At 39.0% G+C, this 13,466-nt stretch overlaps 1 protein-coding gene across 1 annotated transcript; it reads left to right on the top strand.

Moving 5' to 3' along the window:
- Positions 1-9,401: 9,401 nt before the first annotated feature.
- LOC129776088 (stress-activated map kinase-interacting protein 1) lies at positions 9,402-12,349 on the top strand. The gene is made up of 2 exons (XM_055781487.1): positions 9,402-9,851; positions 9,938-12,349. The coding sequence occupies exon 2, from the start codon at positions 9,944-9,946 to the stop codon at positions 11,492-11,494; it is 1,551 nt and encodes a 516-aa protein (XP_055637462.1). The 5' UTR covers positions 9,402-9,851; positions 9,938-9,943; the 3' UTR covers positions 11,495-12,349.
- Positions 12,350-13,466: the final 1,117 nt, after the last annotated feature.

The raw sequence follows: 13,466 nt of genomic DNA, 5'->3' as shown, positions 1-13,466 counted from the left end.
TCAAATTAGTATTCTATTTAAATGAAATACACTTTTTTTACATGGGGTAAAAAAACCTCATACGAAAATCGTGTTTGAGAACAATTTTATATTATATATAATGAAAGGCTTCAGTCAAAATATCAGAAGTGTATAGACAATCGATTAAATAAGAATCAAAAGTACGTGTTTCAAGTGATTAATTAACATGGTGTACAAATTTTCATTCAAATTTTATTATTTCAAAACTGGCTTCGTGCCTTCTAATCTGATATAGATTACACTATCGAGTTTTGTCCCAAATTGAAAGTCGCCACCAGACGTCGACACTAACCACTGTCAGTACGGATTCACATCTGTCCAATTAGACGTAAACATGTCCAATTAAACGTGTCGCATTACAGGTATGTCCAATTAAAAAAATGTCGCATTAAATGTAAATTACTGTATTTCCAATACGACCCTTTGTGTTATGAAGGTTTTTTCCTCATACACATTTTATATGTTGAAAAAAAGTACTTGTAGCAAAAACATTGAGAGAATGTTAAATTTCAGATACTTACGATCAAACTTTCTCTTCCCCACTCCCATCGAAAAAGTCCCTCTTCTTCTTTCTTAAATAACTTGTGCACATGCCAGGTCGCATATAAATTCGTATCAACTCATAATTGTATTAAATATCTATCAAAGGATGCATCATGTGTATCCGAGTGCACCCGTGGCCGAGTGGATAGCGTCTCACATTATCATGTCGGGTGTTCGGGTTCGATTCCCGTTCTGACCGAGGGATTTTTCGCCAGAGAAATTTCCTTCGACTTGCAATGTGGTTCAAGGCGTGTTCGACTTGCATTCAAGGCGTGTTATTTGGGTTAAGAAATCTCAACTAAATATTAATAAATGACGCTAGTTGATGTATACGTTGAGACGGCAAAAGTTCCACAGGGAACGTTAACGCCCCAGCAAATATTAAATCGCAAAACAAGCGTACCCAGCAAACATTAAATTGCATAACAAGCGTATATATAACATCATATGCCCTAAAATTTGGTTGGCATATAATGCGCCTAACTGGCATATGCATGCAAAAGTGGAGGCCATATACATACATTTATATATTATATATTGAGATTTATATATGAGTATTTATGTTTGTAGAAATAATAATTGTTTGATTGACTTGTGTTGAACGTATAATATGAATGTTAGGCACAGATTGATGCTTAGTGAAAACTGCTCCGATGTGGGTTCGAACTCCGGTCGTCTGGATTATCATCCACCAGCTATCTCGCGCGGCTATCTGAAATTTAATTCAACAGCGGTTAAAACTTTCGAGTACATCAGCATTTCATTGACATTTCAATATCATGTAATATGTTATTTATTAGGATCTAATATGATTTACTGTTTCATGATTTTCTTCAGCATGCAACACTATTTACTACAGTACTGAATCGATTTAAATTATACGCTTATGCGACACACAAACTGCATCAGCGTAATATACGCATATGATGCGGATTAAATATATTTTACGACAAATGTTATATATACGCTTGTTATGCGATTTAATGTTTGCTGGGTTATTATACCGAATTGCTTCTTAATTCGATAATGGTATATAAAATCGAGTTTTTACATTTTATGCGATTTCAAATATACACGACACATACTTTGATTGATATTATATGCGATTATGATTTATTCGGATTTCTTGTAAGACTTGGCACGTGCAAAATTATACGATTTAATGTTTGCTGGGTATATACGCAAATTCTATTCATTTTATACAGCATTATCGGGTCAAATCGCATATCAGTGTGAAATGCATCGTATATCGTTATATACGGCTTTATATGCATATAAAATATGGCATACATATATGGGACGAGTGGGTTATCCCCCGTATTATGTGACGATGAAAAACTTTTTGCTGTGTATTTTAGTTCTGTTAGTTCCGGTTAGTTTTTTTTAATGAAGCTACTCGCATTATGTCGTGAAATGTCTCAGTGAAATCGGATATTGAAAGTTTAAGATGGCTGACCCGGTGGTAAACTTGTATGTCACTTTCACGAAAGCTGGATTGGACAACGAGTGTAAAAAGTTGGGCTTGTCCGTGACAGGCAGCAAAACGGAGATGGTGAAGCGAATAGTTGCTCATAACACCAATATAGCTGCAAACGATGCTCATCTGAGCGTCGACGATTATATGCATGACGATAGCCGAGGTGGCGGCAAGAATTATTCCAATAACGACGTTCCGAAGAATAATGAAGAAAACGACGATGCTGCTGACGACGACGGCAGTTTGAGTGTTACGTCTGACGACGTGGACGACCACAACGATGACGAAGAAAACGACAAAGTGAACAGTGGCGACGACGAAGGCAATGTTTTCCTAATGGCTTTGCACTCAGCACCTACAATAAAGAGCAAGAAGACTGTTAGCAAATATTCCCAGCCGTACTCTTTCCGTGATTTGCTCCTCTCGTGAGTGTGTGTGTCGTGCACAGGCAACTGGCTGCGCGTAAGAAAAAGATGACCGAACCGATAAGAGATTATATCTATGAGATGCAGCGGGTTTCTCTTGCAATCGGCCTTGATGCACTGAATTTCTGTGAATATACGTTGACGGTGTTACAGATGACGAATACCATCGCTCGATGTGGACGATTTGATCATTTCTCCCAAGACGGAGGAAGAAGGAAATCGAACTATTGAAGAAAGGGATAAGTTTTGTGGCAAAAATGACTGATATTCAACTGGAAGAAGTGTGTATTTCTACAACGCCGTGTTGAATACATCGGAAATACTGTCTATGATGGCCAAGTGAAACCCGCTCTTTTCGAGAAGCTGAAACAATTTCTCCAACCAACGAATGTGAAGCAGTTGCAACGTTTCTACGGACTTTCGAGCTACGTTTCGTTCCATCTCTTGTTGATGTCGCTCGTCCGCTGTCCAAGCTATTGAAAAAAGAAAATGATTTTGTGTTTGATGATTACGCTGTGGCGGCCATCGACCAAATCAAGAATGTCCTGGCAACTTATCCAGTTCTACTAATATTTCAATCGGATAGAGAAACAGTTATGCAGATGCAGAACTGCGATACAGCCCTGGAACAGGAGGATACAATTGAATGCTATTCCGTTTCAAATGGTGTGCTTTATAAAGAGAAAGACGGAGTTCGACGAGTGTACCTACCAGAAGCGATGCAGATTGAAGTGATTCGTTCGGCGCATGAGAGAGGACATTTCGGTGTAAAGAATACTATCGAGAGGATTGAGGGTGACTACTACATTCAAGGCATAGAGGAGACGACTATAAGATGTATCATGGTGTGCATTCCCGGACGGTGAGCTGCAACCAATTCCCAAGGGTGACATACCGATGGACACTCTGCATATCGATCACCTTGGTCCAATACCGTCCACTAGAAAGTCATACAATTCTCGCGTAACTTTTGAAAAGGTCCTATGTAACAAATGTAAACAAATCGAGTTAATGGATGCACGCTATTAGTTTTCAATCATTGAATGTATTACAAAAACAATCGTTCACGTATCTATCTTCTTCATCTTTTTATCTCCGATACAAAAAATATCAAATGTACAGATTTGGATTTTATGCGCCCGGCTGTTACTTCGGACGCCTCTTTTCTCCGACGCCCGAAACGTGCGAAGTAACAAAGCAGTCAAAACAATACGAAGTCATACTTCGGTCGTTTTGAGTTTTGACGTAGGACTACGTCTTTCATTTCTATACCGGGGTGTAAAATCAAAGTTTCGAAAACGAAAGCGTTACGCCGGAGACCGAGATTTTGAGCGTTAATAGCTCCTAAACAACTGAACGAAATGGTATGATAAACACTTCATTCGAAAGATAAAATGTCTACGCGTTATATACTTGTTACTTTTTGATCCAAAAACTTGTTTCAATAGTCTTAAAATTGCTTTCAAAACAGGCTATTGAAATCACCAATCGGTATATAAGCGAGCGGCGCTCGGAAATCCACTCAGTTCTAATTGAACAGCGATTGGAGCATGTTGTCGCTGTTGCGGTGAAGCTCTTTATTTATCATGAAAGCGCGGATGAACGGTGTCACCAAGAGCCTGTTTGTGCACCCTAGGCCAGAAGGGAATCTATCAGGAGGAGAGTGATGCCACAAACGGTTCCCTGGGAAGACATCGCTACACACACATACACGCGCGGCTATTAACAGGTGGTTATCGAGTTGGCATTAACCACTGGTGGGCTTCCAGTATCGAGGAAAATGTGGAAATATCTAATTGTTACTGAAAATAATCTGCCAGTTCCTCTGGAAATTTTCAAAATATATTCATGTGAAAGAGTTTAATTGAATGTTTTCTATCCATGTAACACTGTGACCAAATATGTTTCAATCAAGTGCTATTAACAGGTGGTTATCGAGTTGGCATTAACCACTGCTGGGCTTCCAGTATCGAGGAAAATGTGGAAATATCTAATCGTTACTGAAAATAATCTGCCAGTTCCTTTGGGAATTTTCAAAATATATTCATGTGAAAGAGTTTAATTGAATGTTTTCTATCCATGTTACACTGTGACCAAATATGTTTCAATCAAGTGCTATTAACAGGTGGTTATCGAGTTGGCATTAACCACTGGTGGGCTTCCAGTATCGAGGAAAATGTGGAAATATCTAATCGTTACTGAAAATAATCTGCCAGTTCCTTTGGGAATTTTCAAAATATATTCATGTGAAAGAGTTTAATTGAATGTTTTCTATCCATGTAACACTGTGACCAAATACATTTGGTTTTGTGATTTTTCAATCAATCGCAATTAACAGGATAGCTTCTGAAGATTATTCTTCCCCATCAGTAGGATATTTCCGTATCCAATATTGTATGCGCCCGCAATCGATTATTGCTCAGTCGCCGAAAGTTCCGAGCTCAGAGAGTTCATTCCCCTCTAGTTTGCCTTCCAAATTGCCATCGTAAACCACACCTTCTCTCGATTCAATCACACACAAAAAGCATACTTAAGCGATATTCTGGTGGTGAGACACATTCATTTTTCGTGAGGACATCGACAAGACAACATCGTTGCCTAACGTGCTGGAGGAGGTGGACGGCGAAGGATCGACACATACACGCGCAGAACTCTTTCCGTTAGGATGCCATTCAGCATCGAGAAAGTTCCGGAAAGATCTAATCATTGCTGGAAAATAATCTGCCAGTTCCTTTGGGAATTTTCAAAATATATTCATGTGAAAGAGTTTAATTGAATGTTTTCTATCCATGTAACACTGTGATCAAATATGTTTCAATCAAGTACTATTAACAGATGGTTATCGAGTTAGCATAAACCACTGGTGGGCTTCCAGTATCGAGGAAAATGTGGAAATATCTAATCGTTACTGAAAATAATCTGCCAGTTCCTCTGGGAATTTAAAATTACATTCATGTGAAAGAGTTTATTTTAATGTTTTCCATCCATGTAACACTGTGACCAAATATGTTTCAATCAAGTGCTATTAACAGGTGGTTATCGAGTTGGCATTAACCACTGGTGGGCTTCCAGTATCGAGGAAAATGTGGAAATATCTAATCGTTACTGAAAATAATCTGCCAGCTCCTTTGGGAATTTTCAAAATATATTCATATGAAAGAGTTTATTTTAATGTTTTCTATCCATGTAACACTGTGACCAAATACATTAGGTTTTGTGATTTTTTAATCAATCGCAATCAACAGGATAGCTTCTGAAGATTATTCTTCCCCATCAGTAGGATATTTCCGTATCCAATATTGGATGCATAAAACCTTGTGCCTCCAACGTAACGCTCTCGTTTTCGAAGTTCTCCAAATATTCATTCATTCAGAATGAATTCAGATTCAACTTCATACAAATGATCTCTAAATCAACGATAGTCCTACGTCACCCTTGCGGTTATACCATAGATATAACCCACTTCCTGTTTTTGTTTCTTACAGGTGTTGTTACCGATTTTAGTGCAATTTCGACGAGTGATAAACAATAATAATCTGCCTTTAGAATGAAATGCTGTTATTTGGATTGTTGTTTAGTAGTTAGTTTCAAATTCTTATCGTGCAACGTAATATGTCCAATGTGCAAATGCGGGCAGTCAAAAGGTCCAATGTAACATTTTTCGCTGCTAGTCTTCAACTTTAATCTCAAATCACGGAACAACAGTTACGATTGGTTTTTCAGAGTTTCTCTTGACTGCTAGTGGTGAAAGTAGCGATAAAGATCGAAAGCTTTAAAGACAATTCGCGGGATAATGTTTGGGTCTTCAACTTCGTTTTTCTCGAGTTGACGAAAATGTTACATTGTTACATGTTACAAGCCTGTTGTTTCAGTCCAAAGGTTCAACTGATGATCGAAGTTAAGATTCAGACAAAGGAGGATGAGATCCTCAAGGAGCTTCTTATCAAGGAGACAAGACCAGTTTGGAGCAGAAATATATCAGTTGCGACAGATGCCACATGAAGGAATCAAGGAAATCCAGCACAGGAAACGGAAATATGATAAATTCAGTCGTAGACCGACAAAGGGATATCGAGTGGATGACATCGTTGCAATCCTAAGAACGCGATTCGGTGTCGGCCTGAAGTTGGAGTCCCGGTGCTTCGGGGCAATGTTTAGCCTAATGACCGGTACCAGGTTCGTAAACTCGACGACGAAGCAGATGGCTCACAGGTAACATCAACCGCTGGAGACCGTTTAAAGCAGTGGTCACTTCCAGGTCGCAAATGAGGTCAGGAGAGACCATGTGGGTTATGCCCCGTATTATGTGACGAAGAAAACTTTTTTGGTGTGTATTCTACTTGACCATATCTATATAAACTTCATTTCCACTCAACTACAATAAACGACCAGGAATGACGTATCCAATTTCAATTGAATGATTTCTATTTCCAATATAGCCTAATATATATTCGAAAGTTTCGATGTTCATACAGGTATAGTTGCGAAAATTGTTCGGATCATTAACCAGATCTTGGTATTCTCCTCGTTTTCAATTGATAGGATGGATTCCGAAGTATTTTTTGTTTCCTAAAAATTTCTCCGTCAGTAATTCTCCGTCAGATTTCATTTCAATACGGCACACTTAACCTTGTGATTCGATGAACACGAAATGAAAATAACGCCCCTTGCTAACATTTGACGCGTTGCTTTGGAAATCTCGTGCATTTCGCATTGCATCGCGTGTCACGTTCGCTCTGGCTTCAGAAGCGAGTCTACGCATCCCGATGATTCAATTCAGCTTTCGATTTGAACACGTTGACGCCCACAATTTCCCATTCGTCTAGCATTCGCGCGGACTCTCAAAAAAGTCCAAAGACCAAGGACATGTTTCTCATACGAAAAGCTTTATGCTTCATGTGTCGGCAAACAATTGATATTCTATGTCTTATGTGTATCAGAGGTCACGCTGAAGGTCACGAGCTCAATTCTCACTCCCGACATTCTTCCAAAAATGGAAGTAAAAAGTGACGAACCAGCCAAATGAGTTGAAAATCACTATAATACAGATAAAAAAAAAAAAAAAAAAAGAACAAAGGGGGAACCAATAGGGCATATGTATTAGTGATCTGTTGGGCAGGCAAAAGAGATCGCTGCGATTTATATGAATCGAAAAGATTGAGCTTTTTTTAAACAAAAAATATTTTAGCGAAATAGTTATAGAAATTACGCGCTACACTATATTAATTACATGCGAATATATGCCTCATTACATAAAAATATTTACTTTTAGCGTCAAAGGCATATACACGGAGAAAAATAGAAATTTCTGTTATGGCTATGATCTATATCAATGGAAGCAGATTGATTATTCAAAAAGTTTCACAGAAACAATGCAAATTGCACATTGCGATTGTATAGTCGGATTAAGTGAAGTGTGCTCCCATTTAGGCTTTGTGCTTTTTGCCCTGAAATGCTGGTCTCGTGAAGAAGTAAACTATAATGAATATTCGTTTGCAGATATCCTTAATCGGTGGTTAGTTTCGCCAAAAAATCAGATGATTATGTTGAAATTAAGAACATATTCAGCCAGAAACATAAACCAACCCTCAGATATGATTTCCGGGTACCTGAATGCTCTGCGGAGAAGTGAAGTATGGTTATAAGAAAATTGATCGGAAACGAAGAAAATCCATCAATTGGCTAATTAATGGAAAATACAAGGAAGCATTCGAACGAGAGGTCCGAACATGCTGATAATCCTTTCCTTTTATTTTTTCGATTCAAATCTAGTGGGAATGTCGCTCAATGAACATCGCCAAATAGGTGCTAGTAAGTTAAGCGATATGCATCACACAAAAGCTCTTGTTCGGTGAATAGCTTACCTTACTGTTCCACAAAATTCATATTCGTTCTATGGAATATTTCGCACCAATATTTAAATATATTTAAGTCATCTATAAGAACGTCGATTGATAATGAATCCGCTTCTGCTGCCTAGAAGCTACGAATGTAAACAAATGATGTTTGCCCAACAGATGCTCTGCATGTATGTGTAGCAATAGCCCTATGTAACCACACCAATACATCTCAATGTGGTTGCTTACTTTCACTATTGCATACAATTCGTACGACCACTTTTCTGCATCCAGTGTCACCGCCGCCTTATATAAGTTGCAAACCTAAACATGTTCACATTAAAGAAAAATCATAAGGCTAGGCGCAAATTGAGAAGCGTATAGCGCTCGTAAGCGAACGCGAGACTACCAACACGACTCATACGTACCACAAACGTAGCGTGGTGGAGCGCATATTGAGTCGCAGTTTGGTGTAAATAACATGCCACTCGCATACAATGAATGATTAACACAGAGTTGCGCGATATATTTATTTACTAACACAATTACCCGACCAGTACAGCCATACAGTGTCAAACCCACGGCGCTATATGATTGTTCACCAACACAACTACCACAACCGGCATGACCAGCACGAGAAACTGTGGTTCAGCCACAGCGTCGCGCGAGTCGTGTCTCACGAGCGCTCCACCATCTCGCGTCATCTGGCCAATTTGCGCAATTCTATCTGTTTTCATTAGCCACAAAAACAGGCGCTATATCGCGCCAAGTTACTCGCGCTATATGTGTCTCAATTTGCGCCTTGCCTAAATCCAATTCCATCCAGTTCAACTTGCGAAAGTACGAGGTTTGCCAGGTCTGCTAATTGATGAAAATATTCACTGTGCTTAATATTTTACGATAAATAAACTGAACATCCCTCTGATTTAAAAACATATTCTCTATTTGTTCAGAGCACGTCTCTTGTATTCATAGTTTGTGGGATAGTTAGAATGAAATTGTTTCTTTAAGCCCGAAAGTTCCTCGACTAACAACCATCTTTTTAAATCGGTGATATTTGTTTTCCCTACACCATCACGCATTCGCCAAGAGGAAATATTTCTGCGAATGAACACAACTGTCAAACTTTAAGAAGTGCTGCAGAACTAGTCGGGCTTGATCGAAATTCGCGGGCATAAATCGTATATTTAATAATAAATCCTAAGTTTTACGTATCCTCTATATCGTTCCTTAAGTTCGCCTCAATGTGGTATGTGTTCCGATCGACGAGAGTGAAATTACGCCGTTCGGTCTGGCCTGCTCGCTTTGTAAACAAGTTAAGTGCGACATCATGTTGAGGACGATGTGTTCCGCATCTAAATAATCGCGGGTGAGGGTGTGCAGTTGGCGAGGCACTGCAGAGCAGTGTCGCATTTTCTCTGCCCTAATTCACGTCGTACACTCATCATTAGAGAAGAAGCAAAAGGGTAAACGACCTTTTAAGGAACAGTGAATTATCGATCAACTGTTAGATGAGCCCAGATACTTCCGCATTCCTCCTTCCGTCAGGTAAGTTTACCTCTTAACTGTTAACGGTAGCATGCATGTTATATTAGGGGAAGAATGATTTTTGATTCATAACGTTTCGTTTTTAGGTCACAATGGCTACTTACAGTAATCCGCATTGGCTGTTGTCACACATCAGGAATTCATTCATTTCGACTGATGATACGGGATTGAGTGAAACGGTGATGCTGCTGGAGGACATTCCGCATCAATACGCCCAGCTTCACAAGCAAGCATTACAACAGCGCTCTGCTGGCGGAGCAACAGGTGAAGAGGAAGAAGGGGAAGGACTTGGTGCGACGGACAGGAATTTCGAGGATTTTTATTGCTATCCCGGGCTGGACGATTCAGATGAGGAAGAAATCGACACGCTGTCTCAATCGTACGAAATACAAATGGACCAGGACATCGGATTCCATCGACAGAGATCAAACACTGCACAAAAGTTGGAGCGATTGGAAATAGCTAGAAGGAAAGCAGCGAGAATAAAGAGTGTTAAATGTGAGAGCGTTGTCCAGCGCACGGAGGAAGATGATGGAGATTTGTTTGTAAGAAAAGACGTGGAGAGAGTGGCAACGCAAGAACGAACTTCACTGCTTTCGGCGCAGTTGGCAACATGCCCGAAGATACCGCAAAACAAATTTCTCGAGTATGCCAAATACGATGGAAACTCTCAGACGGAAGTTCCCACGAAATCTTTTAAGATATTTCTAACGATGTTGCCCGACGAACACCACAGAGCATATCCTATGCAGGTTTGTGTAACAGCCACTGCCAAAATTCAGGATTTCATCGGTTTGATATGCTACAAGTGTAGTTTAGCGTATCCGGATGTGAGTTTAAAATCCGTTAAAAATTACGGACTGTTTATGACTGAGGAGGATGGAGAAATAGATATAGATTTTCCTTCGTTGGATACCAGAGAGCCATGTTCCAAGTTTTGTTTCACTCATTTGGCGATAGCGGAACGAAAGACGCCTGAATTACAAACACAATCTAGTTTTAGTCACTCTGGTACCATTCGGTCCGAACATCGAACACGATCGTTGACATCGGATTTTGGGGCGGAACCAGGTCAAACAGCGCTATCGACAGGACACCCATCTGTCACCGAGACCAAACTGATGACCCTTCGTCAACAGGAGGATTTGGACAAAATGCAGGGTCACACGTCGAAGCTGGAAGCACCACTGTACAGATCGTTTCAGGTTTTCATACTCCATAAAGCACGTTTAAAGACGGAGGTTCAGCTCGGCATTTCCGGTGACAAACTAGACATCGATCCAGTTCAACAGAAGTCGGCCAAATTTTGGCCCCGACAGAAGCCCGCAAATCACAGCATGGATTCGATAGCCCACTGTTCGATAATTGAACGTAAATCCTCGAAGTCAACCGTTCGGATTGTTTACAGTACAGTTCCCTTCTCGCAAACACTTTCCGTCGCAGGGACGGAATGTGTTACGTCAAGTCCAACCATTCGCCAGCAACAACAGCAGCAGCAGTCTCAGGGCCCTCTTTTCAAGCATTACGACATTGAAACGGACCCCAGCACTGCGCAAGAGATTGTGGAAAAAATCAACAATATACTTGAGGTTCGATCGAGTCCCGTTCGAAGAGAATACTTGGCCAGTCGTGGTGGCCGCTAGGCTAGAAATCTGCCAGTCATATTTTATATTTTGTGTAGATAGGCTCATGTTTTAATTCATTACCACAAAGCAAGTTATTTATTTCACTAACCCCCCCATCCCATCTCTGAAAGTATCAATTAATGTAAAACAGTAATCTGCTCTTAACAATGCAATGATTGAAAATGCCCAATAGGAAAAAAAACGCAGGCGTGTGCATCGTCACACAACATGCATTTTTACAACTCTCAGAAACTTGAAAGTGTTCATCAGTTTAGGTTAATTGTACTTTTAAATCCTCTTACTAACTAAGAAGAGAATCGTGTGAAACATTAAAAAAAAAAAGAAACACACAAATGAAAGCTATGAAAAGAGATTACAGACGACACAACCCGCAAACGGAAGTCACAAAACACTTAAAGACGAATAAATAATTCTAGCCAATAGTTATGCTTTAGGAGCAAAGTACGTTTTCGCAATAGACACTAAACCCCTCCCCTTCAGTCCAATGACGGGCCTTAGGAAACCTCGCGCGCGTGAGCAGTTATACAAGAGATCGGCATGTTTGATCCTAGATTTTATTGCTCTTCGATCAAGGTGCTATTTAATAAAAAAAAGTATTCTTTTTTACAAAATATCATCTACACACACACACACACACAAGTCTCAAGTGGAAACGAAATAAATTATTGCAAAATCTGTGTATCACAAACATTGTGTGAATGTAAAGGGTGATTCGTTTGGAGGTACTTTTTTCGAAAATAAACATAAAATTGAAAAAAAATATTGGTTATTTTTTATTATAGAAAATCATATTTGTTTACATTTATTTTCTTGAGATAATTTTCTTTTTTATGATGTTTTCAGTAATTGGGATTAACAAGTTCCTCGTCTCCGGTAACATGTAATGAACTGTTCACTGAATCGTTCTCTCAGTAAAGCCGGAAGATCTATGACAAGTGGGACTATCTTGATTGGAATAAAGTATCGTTGAGACACTTAAACTGAAGCGCCTGACTTGCGGGCAGCAAAAAGATTACGAAACTATTGGCGATCTAACGCAAAACGTAAACGATCGGTGAGACATCTGGATTCTGTTTTTGAACTGAGAAAATGATGATTAGGTAACCTAAAACTGAAAAACAAATCACGTATGTTTTACTTTCGGACTTTCCAAGATAGTTCTCACATGCAAGAACCATGCATTTTTCAACTTGTTTTTGATGGTGCTCTCGATATTTCCGTCTTTGATTCAACCATTGTCAATATTTATACAATTTTCACTACTGAAAGAGATAAGAAAATAACATGTTATATATAAAAATGCGCAGAATTAAATTTCTTAAAAACTCATCGCAATCAAATAATCTTTTATGATTATAACATTGTAATTTTTGGAAAGCCTTCCATAAGCTCACATGGAAAAATTTAAAACCATCATCACTTTCACCGCAGCACCGCCTAGGTGTAGATTTGAACGTTAGATCGCCAATTGTTTTGTCTAGAAGTAATGGCAGGTTTTTTTATCTTTTATGTTAATGGAGAAATTACCTCCGAGCGAAACAATCATTAAAATACAGTAAACATGCTAAGTTGTATAAATAAAAAAAATGAAAATCTTAAACTTTCTTTTCAAATATAGTTTGTTTTCACAATTTTCACATTACATATCTCAAGACATAGTTAATGGAGATAGAGATATTTATTTATTTATTTTTTTATGTATTTTTTGCTTAAATGGGTATAAAACCTCTTCTTCTTTAACCCATTTTGTGCCAAGCGTTCGAAAAATCGAACAGCAATTTTTATAACTTCTCATGGCTTTGGAAAACAACCATATGGTGAGGTTTTGGCATCGAATGATTGCTTGGTCTATTAGCTACCGCTTACTATCAGTTTCAATCAAATTTTGTATAACTTTATTGGCCAATAAATTCGGTTCGGAACAACTATGTGTGGAAAGTACATAACCTCACATAACCTAACAAAAAAC

This window comes from Toxorhynchites rutilus, chromosome 3 (assembly GCF_029784135.1).
Source record: "Toxorhynchites rutilus septentrionalis strain SRP chromosome 3, ASM2978413v1, whole genome shotgun sequence".
NCBI lineage: Eukaryota > Metazoa > Arthropoda > Insecta > Diptera > Culicidae > Toxorhynchites > Toxorhynchites rutilus.
This window is presented reverse-complemented; position numbering and strand designations above follow the sequence as displayed.